This window comes from Salmo salar, chromosome 05, assembly GCF_965601325.2.
Source record: "Salmo salar chromosome 05, fSalSal1, whole genome shotgun sequence".
NCBI lineage: Eukaryota > Metazoa > Chordata > Actinopteri > Salmoniformes > Salmonidae > Salmo > Salmo salar.
In genome coordinates, this window is record NC_138295.1 from 75201688 (window position 1) to 75225744 (window position 24057).

The 24057-nt window shown below is 43.8% G+C and overlaps 2 protein-coding genes across 3 annotated transcripts; one reads left to right on the plus strand and one right to left on the minus strand.

The window, feature by feature from the left end:
* Positions 1-1199: 1199 nt before the first annotated feature.
* LOC106605804 (urotensin-2 receptor-like) lies at positions 1200-5210 on the plus strand. The gene is made up of 2 exons (XM_014201749.3): positions 1200-1467; positions 3214-5210. The coding sequence occupies exon 2, from the start codon at positions 3313-3315 to the stop codon at positions 4459-4461; it is 1149 nt and encodes a 382-aa protein (XP_014057224.1). The 5' UTR covers positions 1200-1467; positions 3214-3312; the 3' UTR covers positions 4462-5210.
* Positions 5211-19608: 14398 nt separating this feature from the next.
* Positions 19609-24032, minus strand: LOC106573824 (low affinity immunoglobulin gamma Fc region receptor III). Of its 2 annotated transcripts, none has more exons than XM_014149224.3 (8): positions 23921-24032; positions 23238-23270; positions 22931-23063; positions 22535-22704; positions 21999-22337; positions 21745-21837; positions 21579-21664; positions 19609-21444 (listed from the first exon to the last, which is right to left on the minus strand). In XM_014149224.3, the coding sequence occupies exons 3-7, from the start codon at positions 23050-23052 to the stop codon at positions 21591-21593; spliced, it is 798 nt and encodes a 265-aa protein (XP_014004699.1). In that variant the 5' UTR covers positions 23053-23063; positions 23238-23270; positions 23921-24032; the 3' UTR covers positions 19609-21444; positions 21579-21590. The 2 variants fall into 2 exon arrangements, with proteins under 2 accessions (XP_014004699.1, XP_014004669.1); XM_014149194.3 differs by lacking the exon at positions 23921-24032 and adding an exon at positions 23454-23910.
* Positions 24033-24057: the final 25 nt, after the last annotated feature.

Below are 24057 nucleotides of genomic sequence, written 5' to 3' on the forward strand. Positions count from 1 at the left end.
TAACCTTTATTTAACTAGGCAAGTCAATTAAGAACAAATTCTTATTTTACAATGACGGTATACCCTGGCCAAACACTCCCTTAACCCGGGCGACGCAGGGCCAATTGTGCGCCGCCCTATGGGACATTTCAGTATTTGTAGTAATATAACATCCTATATAAAATAAAATAGATTTTTATTTCAGTAAAGGGTTCTTAAGATAAATATTTATTTGGCTTTAAAAGGGATGTTCTTGATCTCTTAATTGAAAGGTTGGTATTATTTTTACCCTCCAACAGTAATCTTTTTGCTGAGTCATCTCATCAAAATGCCAGATCCCAGCTTTTCCTCCTCTTGGAATCACAGCTGAGACCAAAGCATCCAGCTGATATGAATCTATAATTATATACTTTATGGAGGACTTTTAACATTTACACATCATGGTAATACATCCCTGACTTAATAACATCTGCAATGTACTGCAGTCGGATTTTCAGATTCCATTTATGGTCAAATGCTTGAATTTTGTGGGGAAATCTTTCCAGGACGTTTATCTGGACCTGGCTCAAAAATATTGAACCTATTATATCAAAATATTGAATTTTCACATGCATGATCATGCAACCACAATGTTCAACCCTCCCATTTTCTTTCCAGCTAATACAACTAATCTAAAAACGCACATAGTAACACAAGAAAGCCCAATTCAAGTGTAAAGGAGCCCATTATTTTTAACATAATATATAATGTTATGTTAGGCTGTAAATACAGAACACTTCATATGAACCTAAAGTATTGAAAGACACACTCATTCAAGCAAGCAATGTTACATTTCCAAATGGATTCATTATTTCAATTTAGAATAGAATAAATATTATCTAGATATGCATTAGGTAAGCTTGAAGAGTGTCCAAACTTTCACCATTTGACAATAACCATTTACTGTAAGTACTTGATTATAGGCTGCATGAATGACAGCTATAATAGTTACTTTAACCACGACCTTTAATAACTGACTAATATAACCAGATGTCCAATATAATAAATAAAACAAACCACAACAAATGTTCAGCCAAAGTATGGAACTCTATGTGCCACCAATATATGAGTGATGGCTGAAAGACCTCTCTCTCTCTCCCTTTCTCTCTCTCTACGCTGTGAGCGCATCTGTTTCTCCCCCTTCCCCTCCCGTGGACTCGTAGACACACCAGAGACTGGGCCGAGGGGGCGAGAGCCACACTATGAGGAGGGAGAGGAGAGGAAACATAGCATAGCGAGGCACAAAGTTAGGAGGAACAGCTTTAGATCCACCAACCATCACCTGTCTGACAACGAATAAAGAATTGAGGATATCTATTTTTTTCTATAGACAAAAACTGGACCAACTACAGGCCTATGTGGATTTTTTAATGGAAACTGAATCGGACATTCAGAAAAATTAAATGGATGATGATGTTATTTGCAACTATCGGAATTGGATTGAATAAGGTAAAGACAACTCAACAGATTATATAGCCTACTTCAAAAAGGTGTATTTGTTGTCTCGGCTAGAGCAGTCTGTAATAAAGAGCTCTGGTCTTGGATATCCACTTCTGTGGAAGAATTGTCTAATGCTGTCTAATACGCTACCTATTCATCTGACCATTTAGCCTAAATTATTATTATCAATAATTAACAAGTCATCATTAGGCCTACTCTACTCTTCAGTCAGTCATTTCAGATATGTTTATGTCACTGTGTTTACCGTAGGCCTAGGCCTGTTTGTCAAACATTTTATTAAATTCAAACGTAATTTATATTCTCTGACAAAATGTTATATTTGGAGCTTGCACAAATATTTTCACAAAATAATACCTGTCACCTACATTTAGAAGGCATAGCCTATTCGTTTTAGATTATGATATGGTAGCCTTGGCCTAATATTTTTAGAAAGCAAAATTAGGCTAAAATATTACATATCTAAGTAACAATCTAAGGAAAGAAACCTCCAGTAAAAATGCAACAGTCTGAATGAAATGTCCATTTGTTAGAGATATTAACAGAGATGTTATTTTAAGGGACACGTTAAACCCGGTGGGGCATGGGCCACAGCGGGAGTTCGGCATGCCCTCCACAGTTCAACAGTAGCTCTTAACCCCGGTCCTGGCGGAGCCAACATGTGTCATAGGCTTTTTTCTGCACTCCAGTTTTACCCCCTCGATCTGCTTTGACGTTACCGCGTACAATTACAATTACAATCACTACAATTACCACTACACCGAGAGCTATAAGTTAGGTTGGATAGGTTATTTTGATTCACCTATGGGAAACCACGTTGCAAACAAGTCTATACTTGTGTGTTTATAACCATTATTAACTTATTATAATTAGCCTAATGTAGATATCGCAATGTTTTGTTTAATGAAACAGTGGGTTTCAAACCTCATTTTATGCCCTAATAAATCACCGATTGCCAAACAAAACATGATATTTTATTGCCTACAGCATGGGTTCTCTCTGTCTCCTGCCTTGCTCTTCCTATCCCCAGCCACCGCGGTGTAGCAAGCCGATGGAATTTCATAAACTGGTGAGGAATATGTTCTGTTAAGTAAAAAATGTGGTGACAGCTTGACGCCGGAGTCTCTGCATTCTCGTGCCCCCGGTGCGCAAATGTGCACGTAGACATAAATCTGGAAAGGGCCGAAAAACGCGTCAGCTTGCTTGCCTCATGTTCAACTTCATGAGGCGCGCGGTGAACATTTGTATGCGTCGGTTCCACATTTCGTTGCCATGAAATTGTTGCCCACAACCAGCGGTGCGACCTTAACAGGAGTGCAGGGGGTTCATCAGTACATTTATCACCTACAATTGGCTCTACACCCCTACACAGAAAAGCCAGTGTGAAAAAAGCACTATAGACATATCTAGAATTGAAGCTTTGCCAATACAACGACTTCTGTGATGATGCCTTTCTAAATTGCCTGTTACTGGGACTACTACACAAATACAATACATTGACAGAACATTAATCCATATGCCAAAAACAAAATGGCCAAAAAGAGGCAGAATACAGTTGTGTGGCAAATCATTAAATGCTGTAGATGCTTTTCAGAAGGCCATTTTCTGTGTTTCAATGCTAATACATATAACTTTCTCCTCTCCCATTTCCCTTTCTCAACCATGTTCCCCATCTCCTATGCCCCCCCCACACTCTTACCATTGTCCACCACCAAAACCCTCCCATCCACCATCCAGCCAAGTGGAATCAAGAGAATAGTTCCTCTCCCTCTGACATTTATATAAACCCAGCTAACCTCCACACCACCACCATTACAGAAGTCTCAACTAAAAAGTATGGATTTCTCTAGCTCCCTGCCTCCCTCACATTCTCCATTATACACCTCCCCCTTCATCCCCAACTCCTCCTTCCCCTCCGCCTCTCCATACATCTCTCCTTCCCCCAGCCTGGCCTCAACCGCTCTCTTCTGCTTCCTCCTGTCCCTCCTGGCTCTCCTGGGCATTGGGGGGAACCTCTACACCATGGGTCTCCTCATCAGACGCAGGAGAGGCAGAAGGAGGCGAGGATGTTCTAGCTGCTGTTTAGGAGGGAGAGGAGTACCGTTACCATCCTGCCTCTCCTCCTCTCCTCCCTCCCTCTCCCCTTCCTCCTCTCCCACCTCCTCCTCCACCTCCCTCCATCTCCAGGTGCTGAGTCTGGCTCTGGCGGACCTCCTCTACCTCTTCACGGCTCCCTTCATCGTGTACGACAGCCTGGCGGCTGACTGGGCGTTTGGGGAGCTGGGCTGTCGCCTCCTCTTCAGCCTGGACCTGATCACCCTGCACGCCTCCATCTACACCCTCACCGCCATGAGTCTGGACCGCTATCGGGCTGTAGCCAACCCCCTGGCCACCTCGTCCTCCCCCTCCTCTGGGCTGCTCCGTGTGGGCCTAGCCTGGGGCCTGGCGGTGGCCCTCAGCCTGCCCATGATGATCACCCTCCACCTGGAGGACGGAGATGAGGGACAGCTGTGTGTCCCTGCCTGGGACGAGCAGAGCTCCAAAGTCTATATGAGCGTGCTGTTCTGTACCAGTATGATAGGGCCGGGGCTGGCCATCGGGGCGCTGTATGCTACTCTGGGCCGTCTCTACTGGGTGTCCCAGACCCGGCCCTGGGCCAGTGGTAGTGGGGGTAGCATGTCCTACCCTCCGCGGGCCCCAAGGCCCAAGGTCCTGCTCCTCATCCTGGGGATAGTCCTGGCCTTCTGGGCCTGTTTCTTGCCCTTCTGGGTGTGGCAGCTGCTGCCGCTATACCGGCCCGACATGCTGCGGACAGTACCGGTGGGTACCCAGGTGACGGTGAACAGGATCCTAACGGGGCTGACGTATGGGAACTCTTGCGTGAACCCATTCTTCTACACGCTGCTCACAGGGGGGAAACAACGGAGGAACAGGCAGACACCGACGTCAGCGAATCAGCTCTGCCGCAAGAGCAGTCCGCAGTAGTGTTCGTGACAACACACAGTCCGGTATAATAGACTGCTCTGGGGGCTGGTGGGGGGCTGCTTACAAACTGTCCGATTCAAACACCCCATCTCCCCCTGAAATATCAAAGGGCATTTCACTGTGTGATTGTTACTCCATAAGAACTGTACCAAAGACAGCACCTTGTATGCACGTTTGTGACTGGACCATATTTCCTATTTGGAGATTAAAAATGTGATGGCTGAGCGAAAATACCAAAGCTTCAACACTTGAGAAATATCTCATTGATTGTATGAATTCACAAGAACACATCCACATACGGGCCATGAGTGGAGTATGACAACAGGGAAGCAGTGTTTGAGTTATGTTATCATTTAGGGGGCTTTAGTGGTCCCGTGCATTTCCAGTAAAATGACAACGCACTTCTATCAGTCTGGAATGCCATCAAAGAAAATGTTTTGCTTTTGAACAGCCACTGATTGTCACTGGCCATGACATATTTGGAGATTTTTCTTTAAAAAGTTGTTTATTGACACAGAGAATGATGTTTGAAGGGGTAGAGAGGACCTCGTGTCATGGACTCTTAAAGTTTGATATGCACCCCTAAAGTCAGACCTTTTTTTATTAGCAATACCTGCATGTTGGGTTTGGACTTTTATTTTGTAATGAACTCTGCAATGCTTTGCATGGTGACGATGACGCCTGTATTTATATCCAGTTTGGTGTGTATAATCAGATATAATATATCAAATAAAAACATGCTTTATATACTAGAGTCTATGTCACAAGTTTTTTGTTCCCTAGAGGAGAGGATGTTCCTCCTGACCCCTCAGAAAAGAACACAACATAACTGAAAATACAGATCTCATACCCACGGTTTTATGGTATTTATGACAATAGCAGACGAGGGGAGAGAGAGAGAGAGAGATGGCCAGAGAGAGAGAGACAGTGAGAAAAAGAGGGATGGCCAGAGAGAGTGAGCAAAGAGATGTAGAGGGAAGGAGGGGGACAGAAGGCGAGAAGAAGGAGCGACAGAAAAAGAGAGAAAAAAGCAGAGAAGGATAGGCCAGTTTGCACTCATACTTTTATTTGTGTGTCTGTGTCAGCGTGTCTGTGAGTCTCTCAGGTCTTCCCCTTCCCTGTGTGTGTTCGTTGGGCAGTCTCTCTCTGTGTGTCTCCTTGTAGCAACGGCGTGTCTGTCTGTGTCTGACTCAAACACTGACTGTACTGTACACCCAACAAAACCCTGTGGCTCTTTGATGCAGATGAGCAAATATTGTTGTTTGACAGAGAGGAGTGAGGTTGGGGGGGATATGGGGCTGGGTGGTGGGAGGGTTAGGGGCTGGGTGGTGGAGGTGGAGGTGTACATATGTGAAGGAGTTTGTTTAGAAGTATTGCGTGGGTGCATTTAAGAGAGGGGAGAAGAACAATGGACTTGTTTATGCATGTCACGCTACTAATCTGTGGGAATAGAGGACAGGTGTGTGTAATGAAAGTTCCGGATGGTTCCGTGACAGTAACGCCCCCCCCCGACGTGCTGCACCAGCAGCACAACGACGCCGGCCTCGAGGACGATCACAGGACTCGATGCAGCTGCCGAAGTTGCGTCGTCGTGAGACAGGCCAGTTGTCGCTGCCAAAGCTGCGGCGGCGTCAGACGGACCAGTAGCGTCAGATGGACCCGTTATGGCAACGTCGGACGGTCCAGTTGTGGCTGCTGAAGTGGCGTCGTCGGACGGACCCGTTACATTTCGCTACACTTGCATTAACACCTGCTAACCATGTGTATGTGACAAATAAATTTGATTTTGATTTATGGCGTCGTCGGATGGCCCATTTGCAGCTGCCGAAGTTTCAACCCTGTGTTTTGTTACGTGTTTGTTTGGTCTTCGTCCCCGTGCCCTTACACAGCACGCCGTAATTTGGGCTTAATAAAAAACCCTATTACGCATTCCTGCACCTGTCTCCCGAATCTCTTCATACCAACGTGACAATGCAGGGCTAGAAAAATGGAGGTAATCAAACTAAATTATATAGAGATACCATGTAGCATACCTTTTAAATATACAGTGCATTCGAAAAGTATTCAAACCCCTTGACTTTTTCGAACATTATGTTACATTACAGCCTTATTCTGAACTTGATAAAAATGTAAAAATCTTCATCAATCTACACACAATACCATATAATGACAAAGCAAAAACATTTTTTTATACATTTTTGCCAATTTATTAAAAAAAAACAGAAATATCACATTTACATAAGTATTCAGACTCTTTAGTCAGTACTTTGTTGAAGCACCTTTGGAAGAGATTACAGCCTCGAGTCTTCTTGGGTATGACACTAAAAGCTTGGCACACATGTATTTGAGGAGTTTCTTACATTATTTTCTGCAGATCCTCTCAAGCTCTGTAGGTTGGATGAGGAGCGTTGCTGCACAGCCATTGTCAGGTCTCTCCAGAGATGTTGAATCGGGTTCAAGTCCGGTCTCTGGCTGGGCCACTCAAGGATATTCAGAGACTTGTCCCAAAGCCACTCCAGCGTTTTCTTGGCTGTGTGTTTAGGGTCGCTGTCCTGTTGGAAGGTGAACCTTCACCCCAGTCTGAGGTCCTGAGTGCTCTGGAGCAGGTTTTCATCAAGGAGCTCTCTGTACTTTGCTCCGTTCATCTTTCCCTCGATCCTGACTAGTCTCCCAGTCCCTGCCGCTGAAAAACACCCCCAAAGCATGATGCTGCCACCACCATGCTTCATCGTAGGGATGGTGCTAGGTTTCCTCCAGATGTGACGCTAAGCATTCAGGCCAAAGAGTTCAATCTTGGTTTCATCAGACCAGTGACTCATGGTCTGAGTCTTTAGGTGCCTTTTGGCAAACTCCAAGTGGGTTTTCATGTGCCTTTTACTGAGGAGTGGCTTCCTTCTGGCCACTCTACCATAAAGGTTGGTGGAGTGCTGCAGAGATGGTTGTCCTTCTGGAAGGTTTTCCCATCTCCACAGAGGAACTCTGGAGCTCTGTCAGAGTGACCATTGGGTTCTTGGTCACCTCCCTGACCAAGGCCCTTCTCCCCAGATTGCTCAGTTTGGCCAGACGGCCAGCTCTACTCTAAGCTTACTCTAAACTTCTTCCATTTAAGAATGATGGAGGCCACTGTGTTCTTGGGGACCTTCAACACTGCAGACATTTTTTGGTACCCTCCCTTCCCCAGACCTGTGCTTCGACAGAATCCTGTCTTGGAGCTCTATGGACAATTCCTTCGACCTCATGGCTTGGTTTTTGCTGACATGCACTGTCAACTGTGGGACCTTATATAAACAGGTGTGTGCCTTTCCAAATCATGTCCAATCAATTGAATTTACCACAGGTGGCCTCCAATCAAGTGGTAGAAACATCTCAAGGACGATCAATGGAAAAAGGATGCACCTGAGCTCAATTTCGAGTCTCATAGCAATGGGTTTGAATACTTTTGTTTTTATTTGTAATACATTTGCAAACATTTCGAAAAACCTGTTTCGCTTTGTAGTTATGGGGTATTGTGTGTAGATTCAAGAGGATTTTTTTTTATTTCATCCATTTTAGAAAAAGGCTGTAACGTAACAAAATGTGAGTCAAGGGGTCTGAATACTTTCTGAATGCACTGTATGTAATAATTGACATGTTTAAAACTGATTCCACTCGTCCCAAACTATTCTAATAATCTCATTATTTGATTCAATACAAAGTTTAGTCATAACATCCGATTGAAATAATATAATATAAATATAAATTTCTATCAGTTATATCACCATACTATGGTTCTGTCCTCTGTATGATGTGACCATTAACTCCAGAGTTAAAGAAACAGAAGGACACTTTATTCAATCCCAGTCCCTCAGAGATATTATCCTTTAGATGCATGGCTGAGGGTCAACACAGATCCATCAAGTAGGGTTTTAAATGTAATTGCAGAAGGTAAAAGGCCTGTCTAATATTACATTACTGATGAATGATGTTTTTCCTCTGTTCATTCAAATCATGTGGCATTCAAGGACATAAGGGAGTGGTTGAAATGTACACAATTGTTACCCGGAGGAAAATCGGGGATGGTTGTACTTTTTCAAGGGGAGGGTTTAATATTTGTTTTATTTAGTCCAGGGGAGGGTCATGTAATTTGTAATCAATTAAATGTCATATTGCTGTGTTTGAGAATTAGTTGCTTATTATATCTCGATGTGTGCCCGATACTGCCTTTCATACCTGATTCTCTGCTGGGCGCGCAATAGAGTGCGCCTAGTGTGGTCTCAATCAAATGATCCATACCCTATACTATCGGCTATATGAAGCGCATGCTCTGAGAATCACAGGGCAAAGTTACAGTGCCTTCAGAAAGTAGTCATACCCCTTGACTTATTCCACATTTTGTTGTGTTACAACCTGAATTCAAAATGGGTTAAAATAGATTGTTTACTTTCACCCATCTACATACAATGCCCCATTATGACAAAGTGAAAACATGTTTTTAGACATTTTTGCCAATTAATTGAAAATGAAATACAGAAATCTCATTTAGATAAGTATTCCCACTCCTGAGAAAATACTTTGTAGAAGCACCTTTGTCAGTGATTACAGCTGTGAGTCTAACTGGGTAAGTCTCTAAGAGCTTTGCATACCTGGATTGTACAACATTCGCCCATTATTCTTTTCAATATTCTTCAAGCTCTGTAAAATTGGTTGTTGATCATCGTGAGACAACCATTTTCAAGTCTTGCCATAGATTTTCAAGTAGATTTAAGTCAAAACTGTAAATCGGTCACTGAGAAACATTCCATCTTCTTGGTAAGCAACTCCAGTGTAGATTTGGCCTTGTGTTTTAGGTTATTGTCCTGCTGAAAGGTCAATTCATTTCCAGGTTGTGGTGGATGTCACACCCTGATCTGTTTCACCTGCCTTTGTGATTGTCTCCACCCCCTCCAGGTGTCGCTTATTTTCCCTGGTGTATTTATCCCTGTGTTTCCTGTCTCTCTGTGCCAGTTTGTCTTGTATGTCTTTCAAGTCAACCAGTGTGTTTTCCCGTTCTCCTGCTTCTATTCTGTTTTTGCTAGTCCTCCTGGTTTTGACCCTTGCCTGTTTTCTGGATTCCATACCCGCCTGCCTGACCTCGAGCCTGCCTGTCCCTCTGTACCTCCTGGACTTTGAACTGGTTTTGACCTTTTGCCTGTCCACGTCCATTCTCTTGCCTACCCCTTTTGGATTGTTTAATAAATATCAAAGACTCAAACCATCTGCCTCCCGTGTCTGCATCTGTATGTGTGGGGTACAGAAATGAGGTAGTCATTCAAAAATCATGTCAAACACTATTATTCCATGCAACTTATTATGTGACTTGTTAAGCACATTTTTATTCCTGAACTTATTTAGGCTTGCCTTAACAAAGGGGTTGAAAACTTAAAGGCACAAGACATGTCAGCTTTTTATTTGAATTCATTTGTAAACATTTAGAAACATATAATTCCACTTTGACATTATAGGGTATTTTTTTAATACAGGCTGTAACACATGTAGAAAAACTCAAGGGGTGTCAATACTTTCTGAAGGCACTTTCTAAGAAAATGTACTTCCATCCTGTGTTTTGTGCTGCTGGGATGGTGCAAAACTAGGCTATACTGTATTACACACAGCAATGGATAGGCTATTCCAATCATGAGCCCTGGCCTGCCCTGCTCTTGCTGATGTAGACATAAAGCCTTTTGTGCTGTCTAACCAATGGCTGTGATGTGTACAGTGGCACTTCAGGAGGCGAGTCAAAGGCTTTTTCCTGAAAAAATGTCATTTGTAAAAAAATAAATGCAATATCTGTGCGCGCGGACTAGGCCTACTGATGTTCTGTTCCGTTTAGGAGGGAGAGCGCTAAGACGAGAAGGAGGACCAGAGTTAAGCTTGCTACAGCTATAATTTATTTTAAATGAAAACAAAATATACTGCTCAAAAAAATAAAGGGAACACTTAAACAACACAATGTAACTCCAAGTCAATCACACTTCTGTGAAATCAAACTGTCCACTTAGGAAGCAACACTGATTGACAATAAATTTCACATGCTGTTGTGCAAATAGAAAAGACAACAGGTGGAAATTATAGGCAATTAGCAAGACACCCCCAATAAAGGAGTGGTTCTGCAGGTGGTAACCACAGACTACTTCTCAGTTCCTATGCTTCCTGGCTGATGTTTTGGTCACTTTTGAATGCTGGCGGTGCTTTCACTCTAGCGGTAGCATGAGACGGAGTCTACAACCCACACAAGTGGCTCAGGTAGTGCAGCTCATCCAGGATGGCACATCAATGTGAGCTGTGGCAAGAAGGTTTGCTGTGTCTGTCAGCGTAGTGTCCAGAGCATGGAGGCGCTACCAGGAGACAGGCCAGTACATCAGGAGACGTGGAGGAGGCCGTAGGAGGGCAACAACCCGGCAGCAGGACCGCTACCTCCGCCTTTGTGCAAGGAGGAGCAGGAGGAGCACTGCCAGAGCCCTGCAAAATGACCTCCAGCAGGCCACAAATGTGCATGTGTCTGCTCAAACGGTCAGAAACAGACTCCATGAGGGTGGTATGAGGGCCCGACGTCCACAGGTGGGGGTTGTGCTTACAGCCCAACACCGTGCAGGACGTTTGGCATTTGCCAGAGAACACCAAGATTGGCAAATTCGCCACTGGCGCCCTGTGCTCTTCACAGATGAAAGCAGGTTCACACTGAGCACATGTGACAGACGTGACAGAGTCTGGAGACGCCGTGGAGAACGTTCTGCTGCCTGTAACATCCTCCAGCATGACCGGTTTGGCGGTGGGTCAGTCATGGTGTGGGGTGGCTTTTCTTTGGGGGGCCGCACAACCCTCCATGTGCTCGCCAGAGGTAGCCTGACTGCCATTAGGTACCGAGATGAGATCCTCAGACCCCTTGTGAGACCATATGCTGGTGTGGTTGGCCCTGGGTTCCTCCTAATGCAAGACAATGCTAGACCTCATGTGGCTGGAGTGTGTCAGCAGTTCCTGCAAGAGGAAGGCATTGATGCTATGGACTGGCCCGCCCGTTCCCCAGACCTGAATCCAATTGAGCACATCTGGGACATCATGTCTCGCTCCATCCACCAACGCCACGTTGCACCACAGACTGTCCAGGAGTTGGCGGATGCTTTAGTCCAGGTCTGGGAGGAGATCCCTCAGGAGACCATCCGCCACCTCATCAGGAGCATGCCCAGGCATTGTAGGGAGGTCATACAGGCACGTGGAGGCCACACACACTACTGAGCCTCATTTTGACTTGTTTTAAGGACATTACATCAAAGTTGGATCAGCCTGTAGTGTGGTTTTCCACTTTAATTTTGAGTGTGACTCCAAATCCAGACCTCCATGGGTTGATAAATTGGATTTCCATTGATTATTTTTGTGTGATTTTGTTGTCAGCACATTCAACTATGTAAAGAAAAAAGTATTTAATAAGATTATTTCATTCATTCAGATCTAGGATGTGTTATTTTAGTGTTCCCTTTATTTTTTTGAGCAGTGTATTTTGTTGCCCATAGTGAAGCTATTTGTCAGAGCTATTGACCTCACAATAAGCCAGATTTCACTAATTTACATACATTACTATGAAGTGGCGGCATGGACAGTGCATGGGTGTTGAAATGCTAATTCGAGAAGGCCTAATTAATTTTAACAGTCTTGATTTTAATTTGACTTTAGGCTATTAACAACAAGAAGGCTTTGTGTTGGAGCCTATTTCTTCCTATTCAAGAAATAAGAGGTATGTCTACCTGTTTGATAGACAAAATTAGTCTACAATCCATAGATTTTATCAGCCAATTTTTTCAGTCACCATGCACTCCTTAAATATCTGTGTCAGTAAAGGGCTTGATGTGTTAAGTTAAAACCAGTGCTCGAGTTGAGGGGGTATGTGAGGGTATTGTGACTTTTGTTAAAGGATCCGCCCCTTTTTTTCAATTTTCGCCTAAAATGACTTACCCAAATCTAACTGCCTGTAGCTCAGGCCCTGAAGCAAGGACATGCATATTCTTGGTACCATTTGAAAGGAAACATTTTGAAGTTTGTGGAAATGTAAAAGGAATGTAGGAGAATAACACAATAGATCTAGTAAAAGATAATACAAAGAAAAAAAACAACCGTTCTTTTGTATTTTTTTGTACTATCATCTTTGAAATGCAAGAGAAAGGCCATAATGTATTATTCCAGCACAGGTGCAATTTAGATTTTGGCCACTAGATGGCAGCAGTGTAAGTGCAAAGTTTTAGACTGATCCAATGAACCATTGCATTTCTGTTCAGAATATTGTGTCAAGACTGCCCAAATGTGCCTAATTTGTTTATTAATAACTTTGTTCAAAATTGTGCACTCTCCTCAAACAATAGCATGGTGTTCTTTTACTGTAATAGCTACTGTAAATTGGACAGTGCAGTTAGATTAACAAGAATTTAAGCTTTCTGACAATATCAGATATGTCTATGTCCTGGGAAATGTTCTTGTTACGTACAACCTCATACTAATCGCATTAGCCTACGTTAGCTCAACCGTTCCGTGGACGGGACACTGATCCCGAAGAAGTTTTAAAGAAAATAGCTAAAGCATAGGCCTACCTCTTGTTAGCTTTTGTGGACCTTATTATATACAGCGATCTATAACAATACTTTAGTTTGCAATACTTTAAGCTTTAAACAAACTGTAAAATGCCGGGGAAAGTCGTGACTATGATGCATATGGGATATCTTTGGTTTGTCTCTACGACATTCAGAGGATGCACTACAACCTATTGCTGAGGAGACAAAAATGTTACTTTGAAGTAATGTGTAATTCTGTCACTATCAATTAACGTCTAAAATGTCAACAGGCTATTAAATAATACACTAACTCTAAATCAGTCAGGAGCAAGCTGGGTAGCCTAAGAAATAAAAATATTTAGGCTATATTATTATTATTTATTTGACCTTTATTTAACCAGGGGAAACCCATTGAGACCAGGGTCTCATTTTGAAGGTTGCCCTGGGAACAATAAATCAACATAATCAGAATCAAAACACAATCAATTTACAATTTCACATTTCAACAAATCAAATTCTAAAGCAGCAGATAAAATTACACATCAATCAAAACAAGTAAATTTCTCCTTCACCACATTCCTCATGAAATTCCCAACCTGACCCTTCGAGACCAGAGAGTCAAGCCTCAAAGTGGGCTGCATGTCATTCCATGCGCTAAGGGCACAATAACTAAAAGGCAATCTTCCCGAACTCTGTGGAGACCAGAGGAACCGCTAGAACTATCCAGTCTTGAGAGCGAATCTGGTGGCTTTATTTCCAATTAAGAAGTGAGGTAGCTAGGGAGTTTCTGGAGAACTGTTTTATATACAAATAGCAGCCAATGTTGGTCCCTTTTGGTAGTCAGAGACTCTCAGCCAACAGAATTACATAAAAGGCAATGATGTGTACGAAAATATTGTCCAGTGATCTAGCTAAAGCCACCATTTAAGAAATCAATTGTGAAGCATTTGTGACATGCTACAGGCTGGCAGGAGAGCTCAGCATTTCAACAACAGCACTTTAACAACATGCCTATACATTTTGCATTTAGGCTATATACAATTACTTTATTACTTAGAATTAAATAATAATGAAATGAAAAATGTCTTATTAGGCTATAGAGTCATTCTACAATGGCTTTGAATTCATTTTTGAAACTTGAGTTTGGCCAGTCTTTGGTTTGAGGGTCTGCGGTGAGCCATGCATGCCTAGTTTGTTAATGTAACCTAACAGACGTTCTTATATTCCCATGCCCTAATCACAGTCAACACAAATCTATTTTGTGATAACAATATCATAGAATAAAATAGAATACATTTGTAAAAGTGCATATACTGTAGGCCTACCTGATGATATGCAGGTGGCTGCTGTGTTAAAAAACAAATGTATTTTTCTAGAATTCATGTTTGATCAGATACTTCAGATGTAACTGGTTCTGTCACGTTCCATTTTTACAGTTGATGGACAACTTTAGCTCTGTTCCAAACTTAGACTATCCTCTTTTATAAAAGTCTAGTTTCTCAGACCGCAAATAAGATGATAGATTCATGCCGTGCTTTAATTAGAATGGAGATCTTTTCACCCCTACCCTTGTCAGCGGTGGTCTCCGAATCACAACTTTCTGGCCCTTTGCCATGTAATGCTGACAAAACATAAAACAGTTTCTAAAACTGCCTCTAAGGCTCTGGTCTGTCCTAGGAGTGAGGGTAAACGGTAGGCATGTTCTCTGCTATCCACTTTGCTTTAATTGTTATTATGGGTATAGTGGAGGGTCACTTGTTTTCTTTTTACATGTTCAGGGAGGGTCGGGTAAAAATATATTTTACTGAAGGAGGGCCATCCATTTTCAGGTCCGATTTTCTCCAGTTATCATTCATTATAAATGACGTACAGTCCCTAAAAGTTCTCTCGGTTAGTATTCAGAAAGGCCTAAATGTAACTTAGTGAAGGGGAATCTCAAATCCGCAGAGAGAGTGGACCTACACAGGGGGTAAGGAGGGAGCTGGTAAGTCCTGTAACTAAGAGACATATTGGTAACACCTGATCCCTAAAACACTGATGATGAGAAACATTGGTGAGCAGTAGCTCGTTGGATTGGTTGGCTGATGGGAAAACGCCCTTTTCCATGGTACTTATCAACATACACAGCAACAACACCCTCTGGAGACATCCAAAACCAATTAAAGTTTGTTTTGACAGATCACTATCCACGATAAGTCTCCAATAATTATGTGATGTCAACAAATTACGCATTCACTGTGAAAATTCTTGTGGACTTCAGAACTGTTCTCGCCATCTGAATGTGCGTCCTGGCCGTTCTGTCTGTATGGTTGGGAGCCTCTCCTGAAGTCTCGGGTTTTGCCGCCATGTGTTTCCATTTACCTTCGTTACCTCGGAGCGTGACGTTCCCACCGCAGTTATTACCCAACGCCCTGTGTGGTCACTCCGTGGGGGGGGGGGGCTTCTTCTGTGAAAATGCAATAGCCATCCACCTTGAGACCCTTACTGTCACAGACAACTAGTCGGTCTCAGAGACCTTCTTAGTCCAACTGGGCTCTCGGACTAGACGTTATAGTAGAGATACAGCATATTTGACAGACAGAGATGCTGTACAAAGAAAAACATATTGGCATGCTCTTGGGACGAATGTAGGGTTCATGTGGGAATGTGCTCCATGGATCCCAAACTTACAGCAAAATGACAGAAATGGAGGGTTAAACTGAAGCTCATCCAAAACAGACATTTCACTCCATTTTCGCCATTGGGGATTTGACAGTACTGGCAGTGGAGTTGGTCGTTGAATATTGCCCGTCTCAGGCATATTGGAAGGCCTTGGTGTATTCTCATACTCCATATATCAGATGATTAAGTTATCCCTCACGTCTGCTGGGATGACTGAGTGTTTGATAAACTTCAAACACATTGTGTTTACTCAACCCAACCAAACCGGCGGAAAATATTGCCTCAGTCGGAGGCTTAGCCAATCCATAAACTGTGGGTTTGTGTTGGTAGTAACCAGCGCCTGCAGGTCGGGTCCAACCATAACTTCTACTCTCCACAGAAACTTCTTATTTCACCCCGAGACGGGTGTCTTCGCCCTCCTATCCTCTCGTCCGCAGGGAGAGCAAGAAGACAAATATTTTCTTTCAGGAGCGTCGCTCTGTTACCTGAGAGTTTCATAAATCCAGCACAAGTCTATTTCCTGGAACTGTTGAGTGTCTTTCCATCCCCTCGCCCCTCCGCCCCACCCTCCAGACCCTTCTCTCAGCCAGTGTTTGGGCCTGGAGCAGGTGCCCCTCCCCTGGGCAGCCTGCTCAGGAAAGGCCCCTGCTGTGCAGACGAGACTGGGCCGCAGCCCGGGCCAAGCTCATGCTGTGAGGGGTATAAGAGGCTCCCTTCTATCCAGACACACACAAAAAAGATTTGCCTTCCACTCCTCCTCTCTCGCTCTGTTTCTCTCCAAAAATGCAATCTTCCCATCTGTTTTCCCTCTCTCAAATCACTCTCTTTCTCTACTTCGCAAGTCTCTCTGTTTCCCTCTCTCTGCCTCCCTGTCCCTTCTCTCACCCCATATAACTTTATAAAGGTTACAGACTGAAGCACGTCCATCAATCCTGGAAAATTATGAAAAACATGACTACTAAAAAAAGGTTTAACTCTTTACTCAAGCTATCATAATAAGCAGTAAGAGTTACTGTAGTTACTCATGTCCTGTAGTTACTCATGTCCTGTAGTTACTCATGTCCTGTAGGCCAAGCTGTGTGAGTTACTCATGTCCTGTAGTTACTCATGTCCTGTAGGCCAAGCTGAGTGAGTTACTCATGTCCTGTAGTTACTCATGTCCTGTAGGCCAAGCTGAGTGAGTTACTCATGTCCTGTAGGCCAAGCTGTGTGAGTTACTCATGTCCTGTAGTTACTCATGTCCTGTAGGCCAAGCTGTGCGAGTTCCTCATGTCCTGTAGACCAAGCTGTGTGAGTTCCTCATGTCCTGTAGGCCAAGCTGAGTGAGTTACTCATGTCCTGTAGGCCAAGCTGTGTGAGTTACTCATGTCCTGTAGGCCAAGCTGTGTGAGTTACTCATGTCCTGTAGGCCAAGCTGTGTGAGTTACTCATGTCCTGTAGGCCAAGCTGTGTGAGTTACTCATGTCCTGTAGGCCAAGCTGTGTGTGTTACTCATGTCCTGTAGGCCAAGCTGAGTGAGTTACTCATGTCCTGTAGGCCAAGCTGTGTGAGTTACTCATGTCCTGTAGGCCAAGCTGTGTGAGTTACTCATGTCCTGTAGGCCAAGCTGTGTGAGTTACTCATGTCCTGTAGGCCAAGCTGTGTGAGTTACTCATGTCCTGTAGGCCAAGCTGTGTGAGTTACTCATGTCCTGTAGGCCAAGCTGTGTGAGTTACTCATGTCCTGTAGGCCAAGCTGTGTGACTTACTCATGTCCTGTAGGCCAAGCTGTGTGACTTACTCATGTCCTGTAGGCCAAGCTGTGTGAGTTACTCATGTCCTGTAGGCCAAGCTGTGTGAGCAAAGAAACTGAATTTATTGACTCCCTGAAGCATCACAACTGGTCACAACTGACACATGGTTACTTACTACATCATTTAATATGGTAACAACATTTATCAAAGTATTAGGGTAGGGTTTATTTTAGCGAATGCAATCGAAAACCTGTTCAAAACTCCCCTACTCGTAATTGCTGGTTTGACAGCAAACACTCAAACCAGGGAACAGACAGAGTCTCTTTGTTCACCGAATGGCACCCCCACCATGAGGAACCCTCCTCCCCGCCACGTCCCCTGTCTTCACACTTCTGTGTCAGCCGCCAACATCAGGCGAGACCCAGGCTTGCGTGCCTTGAAGGCTGGAGGTTACATAAACCTACATAGGCACTGCAGTTCGCACATGGGCTCTTACTAGTAAAGACTGTAAATATGGCATGTCTCTCCATCCTTCTCCAGGGCTGGACATTAACGCTTGTAAAAAAATATATATATTTTAAAAAGTTGGACAAGAATATAGATTTGAATTGTCCGAATGGACAAGTAAAACAATCACACAAAAAACAATGCAACATAAAACAATTACAATTGGATTAGAGTTGGATCATTGTCCCCCCTGAATGCAATGTATTGCTGTTCTCCCAATTTCTGCAGACTGCATCGAGTAGGATTGTATTGAATTGACAGGTAGGAGCAGTCTTTCAATCATCCCGGGTTGATAGCTTTTGAGATCAAAGCAAAGAGCTGTGTAGCCGTGTGTGCACGTGTTGATATTCGGTGCTAATTAGTGAGTTATTTACACAGTTAACGCAGATTTTGGTCAACAAACAGGGTTTGTACAGTCATGAAAATCCTGGAAAAGTAATGGTGTGCGCATCACCTGCATGTGTGCCAGTGTGAGTCGCCCAGAGTGAGTGGGTGGGTGGGTGGGTGGGTGGGTAGGCAGGTAGGTAGGTAGGTAGGTCGGTCGGTAGGTAGGTCGGTCGATAGATAGATGAGACATTGCAACAGGTAGGCCTAGCCTATAAAATAATGATAGACTAATTATATAACTACATAACAACTAACTACATATCGTGTAGCCTGGCTAGTAATCTCGGCAGTTAACTATTTAATATTATCATGTATTAACGTCACCGGTACTCAAACTGCAAATGACCGACAAGCAGTTGATGAACTGGTGCCTTAAAGCTGGAATCCGTAATGCTGTGTGACGCTCCTCAGCTTATCAACAAAAATGATAGTAACGGTGGAAGGGCGGCCATTGGAGCCGTTTCCCCCTCCTGCAGATTCCATCTTCAATAAACTAATGCTACATACTCTGGTTGTAAAACCGGCTCTACAACGCTGAATATTGGGAGCTGAAAAATAAATCTGACACTGTTGGAAAGCTGGAATTCCCCTCTGTTCAACATTGGCTATGTCATTCTGACAACTTTAAAATATATTCTTAGAATAGCCTAGTTGACAAATATCTCCCATGCTGTCAATAGATCTCCACTGAAACCTGAATATTTTAGCCTTATAAGGTTATAGATAAACATGTCTTAGTTAGTTACCTTGCTTTGAATTAGCCTAATAAATCCATTTGATCCCTGATTCACTGAATGAGTAAATTATTTTATAAAGAAATAAAAAGTATTTGGTTGTAATTATAGGCTTAATGCTGCAATTTTTTATAGGCTGTGAAGGATGGCCAACCATCCTCCAGGAGAGCCCTAAAGATGGAATCCGCAATAGGGGCAAACTGTGCCACTGGCCACCCCACCACAGCTGTTATTGTTTTGTTGCTGAGCTGAGGAGCATCGAGCAGCATTGTTAAAAAAAAATAATCTGAATGATCTGTACATTTTAGGGCTCTTCTATCAGGGAGGGAGTGTTTGCGCTAACTTCTTCTGTCGTTGTAATATCGAAGGACAAGTGGCTAAAATGTTTTATGTCAAGCAGCATATCCCTCCGTCTCTCCCTCTTTCCATGTCTCTGCCCATAAACAGTCCTCCCTTGTCAAGTTGGGCATCAAAGCTCCCCTGACCTCTGACCTATTGACACTTAGCTCATCTGAACCCCATTCCCGAACTTACACTTCAAAATAAACTCAGCAAAAAAAGAAACGTCCTCTCACTGTCAACTGCGTTTATTTTCAGCAAACTTAACGTGTAAATATTTGTATAAACATAACAAGATTCAACAACTGAGACATAAACTGAACAAGTCCCACAGACATGTGACTAACAGAAATGGAATAATGTGTCCCTGAACAAAGGGGGGGTCAAAATCAAAAGTATTAGTCAGTATCTGGTGTGGCCACCAGCTGCATTAAGTACTGCAGTGCATCTCCTCCTCATGGACTGCACCAGATTTGCCAGTTCTTGCTGTGAGATGTTACCCCACTCTTCCACCAAGGCACCTGCAAGTTCCCAGACATTTCTGGGGGGAATGGCCCTAGCCCTCACCATCTGATCCAACAGGACCCAGACGTGCTCAATGGGATTGAGATCCGGGCTTTTCGCTGGCAGAACACTGACATTCCTGTCTTGCAGGAAATCACGCACAGAATGAGCAGTATGGCTGGTGGAATTGTCATGCTGGAGGGTCACGTCAGGATGAGCCTGCAGGAAGGGTACCACATGAGGGAGGAGGATGTTTTCCCTGTAAAGCACAGCGTTGAGATTGCCTGCAATGACAACAAGGTCAGTCCGATGATGTTGTGACACACCGCCCCAGACCATGACGGACCCTCCACCTCCAAATCGATCCCGCTCCAGAGTACAGGCCTTCGACGATAAACGTGGATCAGACCATCACTCCTGGTGAGACAAAACCGCGACTCATCAGTGAAGAGCACTTTTTGCCAGTCCTGTCTGGTCCAGCGACGGTGGATTTGTGCCCATAGGAGACGTTGTTGCCAGTGATGTCTGGTGAGGACCTGCCTTACAACAGGCCTACAAGACCGCAGTCCAGCCTCTCTCAGCCTATTGCGGACAGTCTGAGCACTGATGGAGGGATTGTGCGTTCCTGGTGTAACTTGGGAAGTTGTTGTTGCCATCCTGTACCTGTCCCGCAGGTGTGATGTTTGGATGTACCGATCCTGTGCAGGTGTTGTTACACGTGGTCTGCCAATGCGAGGACAATCAGCTGTCCGTCCTGTCTCCCTGTAGCACTGTCTTTGGCGTCTCACAGTACGGACATTGCAATTTATTGCCCTGGCCACATCTGCAGTCCTCATGCCTCCTGCCGGAAACTTGCCTTAGGCATGCTGCAAGATGAGTAGGGACCCTGGGCATCTTTCTTTTGGTGTTTTTCAGAGTCAGTAGAAAGGCCTCTTTAGTGTCCTAAGTTTTCATAACTGTGACCTTAATTGCCTACCATCTGTAAGCTGTTAGCGTCTTAACGACCGTTCCACAGGTGCATGTTCATTAATTGTTTATGGTTCATTGAACAAGCATGGGAAACAGTGTTAAACCCTTTACAATGAAGATCTGTGAAGTTATTTGGATTTTGACGAATTATCTTTGAAAGACAGGGTCCTGAAAAAGGGACGTTTCTTTTTTTGTGGGTTTATATGGAGACACAATGCATTTCTCAGATCTTGGCTCATTCATCATACAACCCTTTAGGTCTAACAATTCACCAATAAATGGAACATAAGGGCAAACATATTATAGCTTGCCTTACACTGTTGAGATTCACTCACACTCACTTTTAATCAACTGGTTGTGGGCAGTTATTTCTTAAAAAAAATATGGAACCTGTTATGAGAAAAGAGTTGGCTCTATTTGACAATACAGGCATGTTGCAGTGTCGAATCAATGCATTATTTGAGTGCCACAGTGAAAATAAAACAAAAACATTCTTTGGTCAAAATTCTCCAAATAATTATATGTTTATTATTCTACACTCCAATTTTGTAATAAATGATAGAAAGTTTCTCAAGTCAGCTGGGTCCAGATACATCTGCAAGATTACATTAAAACATCTGTTTTAATCTTTTGAGTAAAAAACATGCAACAGGGTGATCAAATTAAGATCCTACACCTGTGCACTAATACAGCCATGTGAACTACATGGGTTCTCACAGCATGTCTCACCTGTCCTTCCTCTCATTTTGGTCCCTGTATTGTACTGCACTCATTGCACTGCAATTCTCCTTGTCCTCTGGCTCTGAGCTGCCACACTGCATGGTCACACAAAGAGAAGAGATAGGTGTTGAACTGACTCAAGAGTCAGACTAAGATCCACTATGCTGCCACTTACGTCTCATCACGTATAGTCTCACAAAAAATGCCAATGGAGCCACGGAGAGGATCAGGAAGGTGCCAAAGCAGGTGAGCAGTATCAGAGACAGGTCTGGATGAAGGCAGCATGAGAGAAATCAGGATACAAAGTGAACGGTAAAGAGTTGCAGTTTTGGCACCAGAATAATGAATATGATTTCAGACCAGCAATGAGGAATGAAAACCTATGGCAACTGGCAAACTAAACATTCCGGTGATATAGTATGAACTTACTGTCTAGTGTGATGCTGATCTCCTGGCTGCTCCTCCTGGCCCTGCCTGCTCTGGCCACACAGCTGTAGGTCCCCATGTGACAGCTAGAAGCCCTCGCTACGCTGTACATCCCACTGACAGAGTCCCTGGCCACTGGCCAGCCGTCCCTCAGGAAGGAGAATGTTACAACCACTGTGGTCCAGTTACGGTCGGGATCAGGGTGACTATGTAGACTGTGGTTACCATGATGTTGGCTCAGTTTGCAGTTGCTAAGCTGGGCCTCACAGGTGAGGTTGAAAGCCCCGCCCTCTTTGACCACGGTCGAAGGAGATGCTGACAAAGTCACTGATGTGAAGAGCTCTGGAGAGGATATTGATTACACAGATTGATTAAAGGAGGAAGTTGAGAACATTATAGATTACAAAGAAGTGAAATATATTCCAATTGTCACTGACAAGAGCTAGAGTAACGAGTGGGGCTTGTCAAGTAATCTATGAAAAAGAGCATGACACCACATGCAAGACACCCATTACTCATGTGCTACTCTCCTCACTCACCAATGACATTAACAAAGACTGCCTGGCTGTATTGGGTGTAGAAGACTGGCTGTCCTCTCCCTGCTCTGCACCAGTACTGGCCTGTGTGTGTGACAGAGGCGCGCCACAGTTGGTAGACCGCCCCACCTCCAACTCTGCCCCACATCTGCTCCACAGGGCCAGTGTCCTGCCTAATATAGTGTTATGAGCATTAGTTCGTTCCACTTGTTAGTACAGTCCAGTTCCTGTACACAGTTATCCAGTGCCATGTTTTACTATCATCACTCAGGGAGTGATGGATACAACAAGTAGCCTAACACCCACATTCTATTAGAATTAAGTGAAATCTATCACACCACCCGACCTCCATTATAAACCATCAGAGAAGCAACATAAAGAGGGAGCCGGAGGTCACACCTGTCTTTGTGCCAGTAGAACTGCCAGCCCAGCCCAGAGAGGCCAGGTAACTGACACGCCAAGGAGACTGTGTCCTCAGTGTACACCTGTCGTCCTGAAGGCTCCACGGTCAGAGTGGGCATCAGTAGAACCTCTGTGAACACATGCAGTAGCCTAGAATTTCAACAAATTCTGAGCTAAAGTGTATATTTCAAGACATTGCCCAGTCTGTCACACCTAAAGTCTACATTAGGTAACTTGATCTGTAAACTTGAATATAATTCAATGTCTAAAAATGAAGAGTGTGTGGTATTAAAATGATACTCACCTGATGATGGATAGACCACCAGTGTACTCAACACTAGAACAGAATAGACAAGACATTATGCATAATAAGGCATAGGACCTGATAACCCAAACTCACATAAGCAGTAAAATTAGGCTAAGCCTATGTGGCACTGGGTATTTAATTTTAGCCTGCAGATCCATGATCTAATTGCCAAGGTGATTAAAAAAGGTTAAACTTGGCTGATAGCCTACTTACAAAGTACAGGAAGGAGAGACATTCCTGAGTTATTCAGAGTGAATCATGTTAAATAAATAAATCATGGTTAGCAACGGTAGCTAGGCAAACGGGTTTTTAAGAAACAACATGTAGTTGAGGGGAAATCAGTTCACTGAAAAAGGTCAATAAACAGTTAGGCTAATTAAACGGTCCACAAAGGACCAAATATCTTGAAAAAAAGTTGACAACAATACATTTTACACATGCAATAAGCTGCAATGGGGACAATGTTATTGTTTTTAAAACACAGAAAGACACAACACCACGTGCTGACAACAACCATAATTTACCTAGCTAACAACCATAGTTTACCTGACTCTGGCATCATCACCTCAGCATCCTGCTTGTAAGATGTCTGGTCCTACATTTCCACGTAGACCAAGCTGTGTGCTTTCATTTAGGAAACCTGATGCGACATTAATCTGGTTCATATCCGCAACACTCACCTGGGGTGGCAGGAAAACGATGATAGCAGGCAGCCACAGGACCGCATCATCCGGTGAGACGCGGCCTGCTCAACTCGAGCTGCTCACTGCGTCCCCTAGCGTCGCACATGATTGAAGAAAAATGATCTGTGTGAGGG

Coding starts and splice junctions, on each gene's coding strand:
- LOC106605804 (XM_014201749.3), top strand. CDS start 3,313: ATGGATTTCTCTAGCTCCCTGCCTCCCTCACATTCTCCATTATACACC.
- LOC106573824 (XM_014149194.3), bottom strand. CDS start 23,475: ATGTCTCTCCTTCCTGTACTTT. Junction 21,838..21,998: donor GATCAGCATCACACTAGACA/GTAAGTTCATAC, acceptor GCCTTCATCCAG/ACCTGTCTCTGATACTGCTC. Junction 21,665..21,744: donor GAGACTATACGTGATGAGAC/GTAAGTGGCAGC, acceptor GTGACCATGCAG/TGTGGCAGCTCAGAGCCAGA.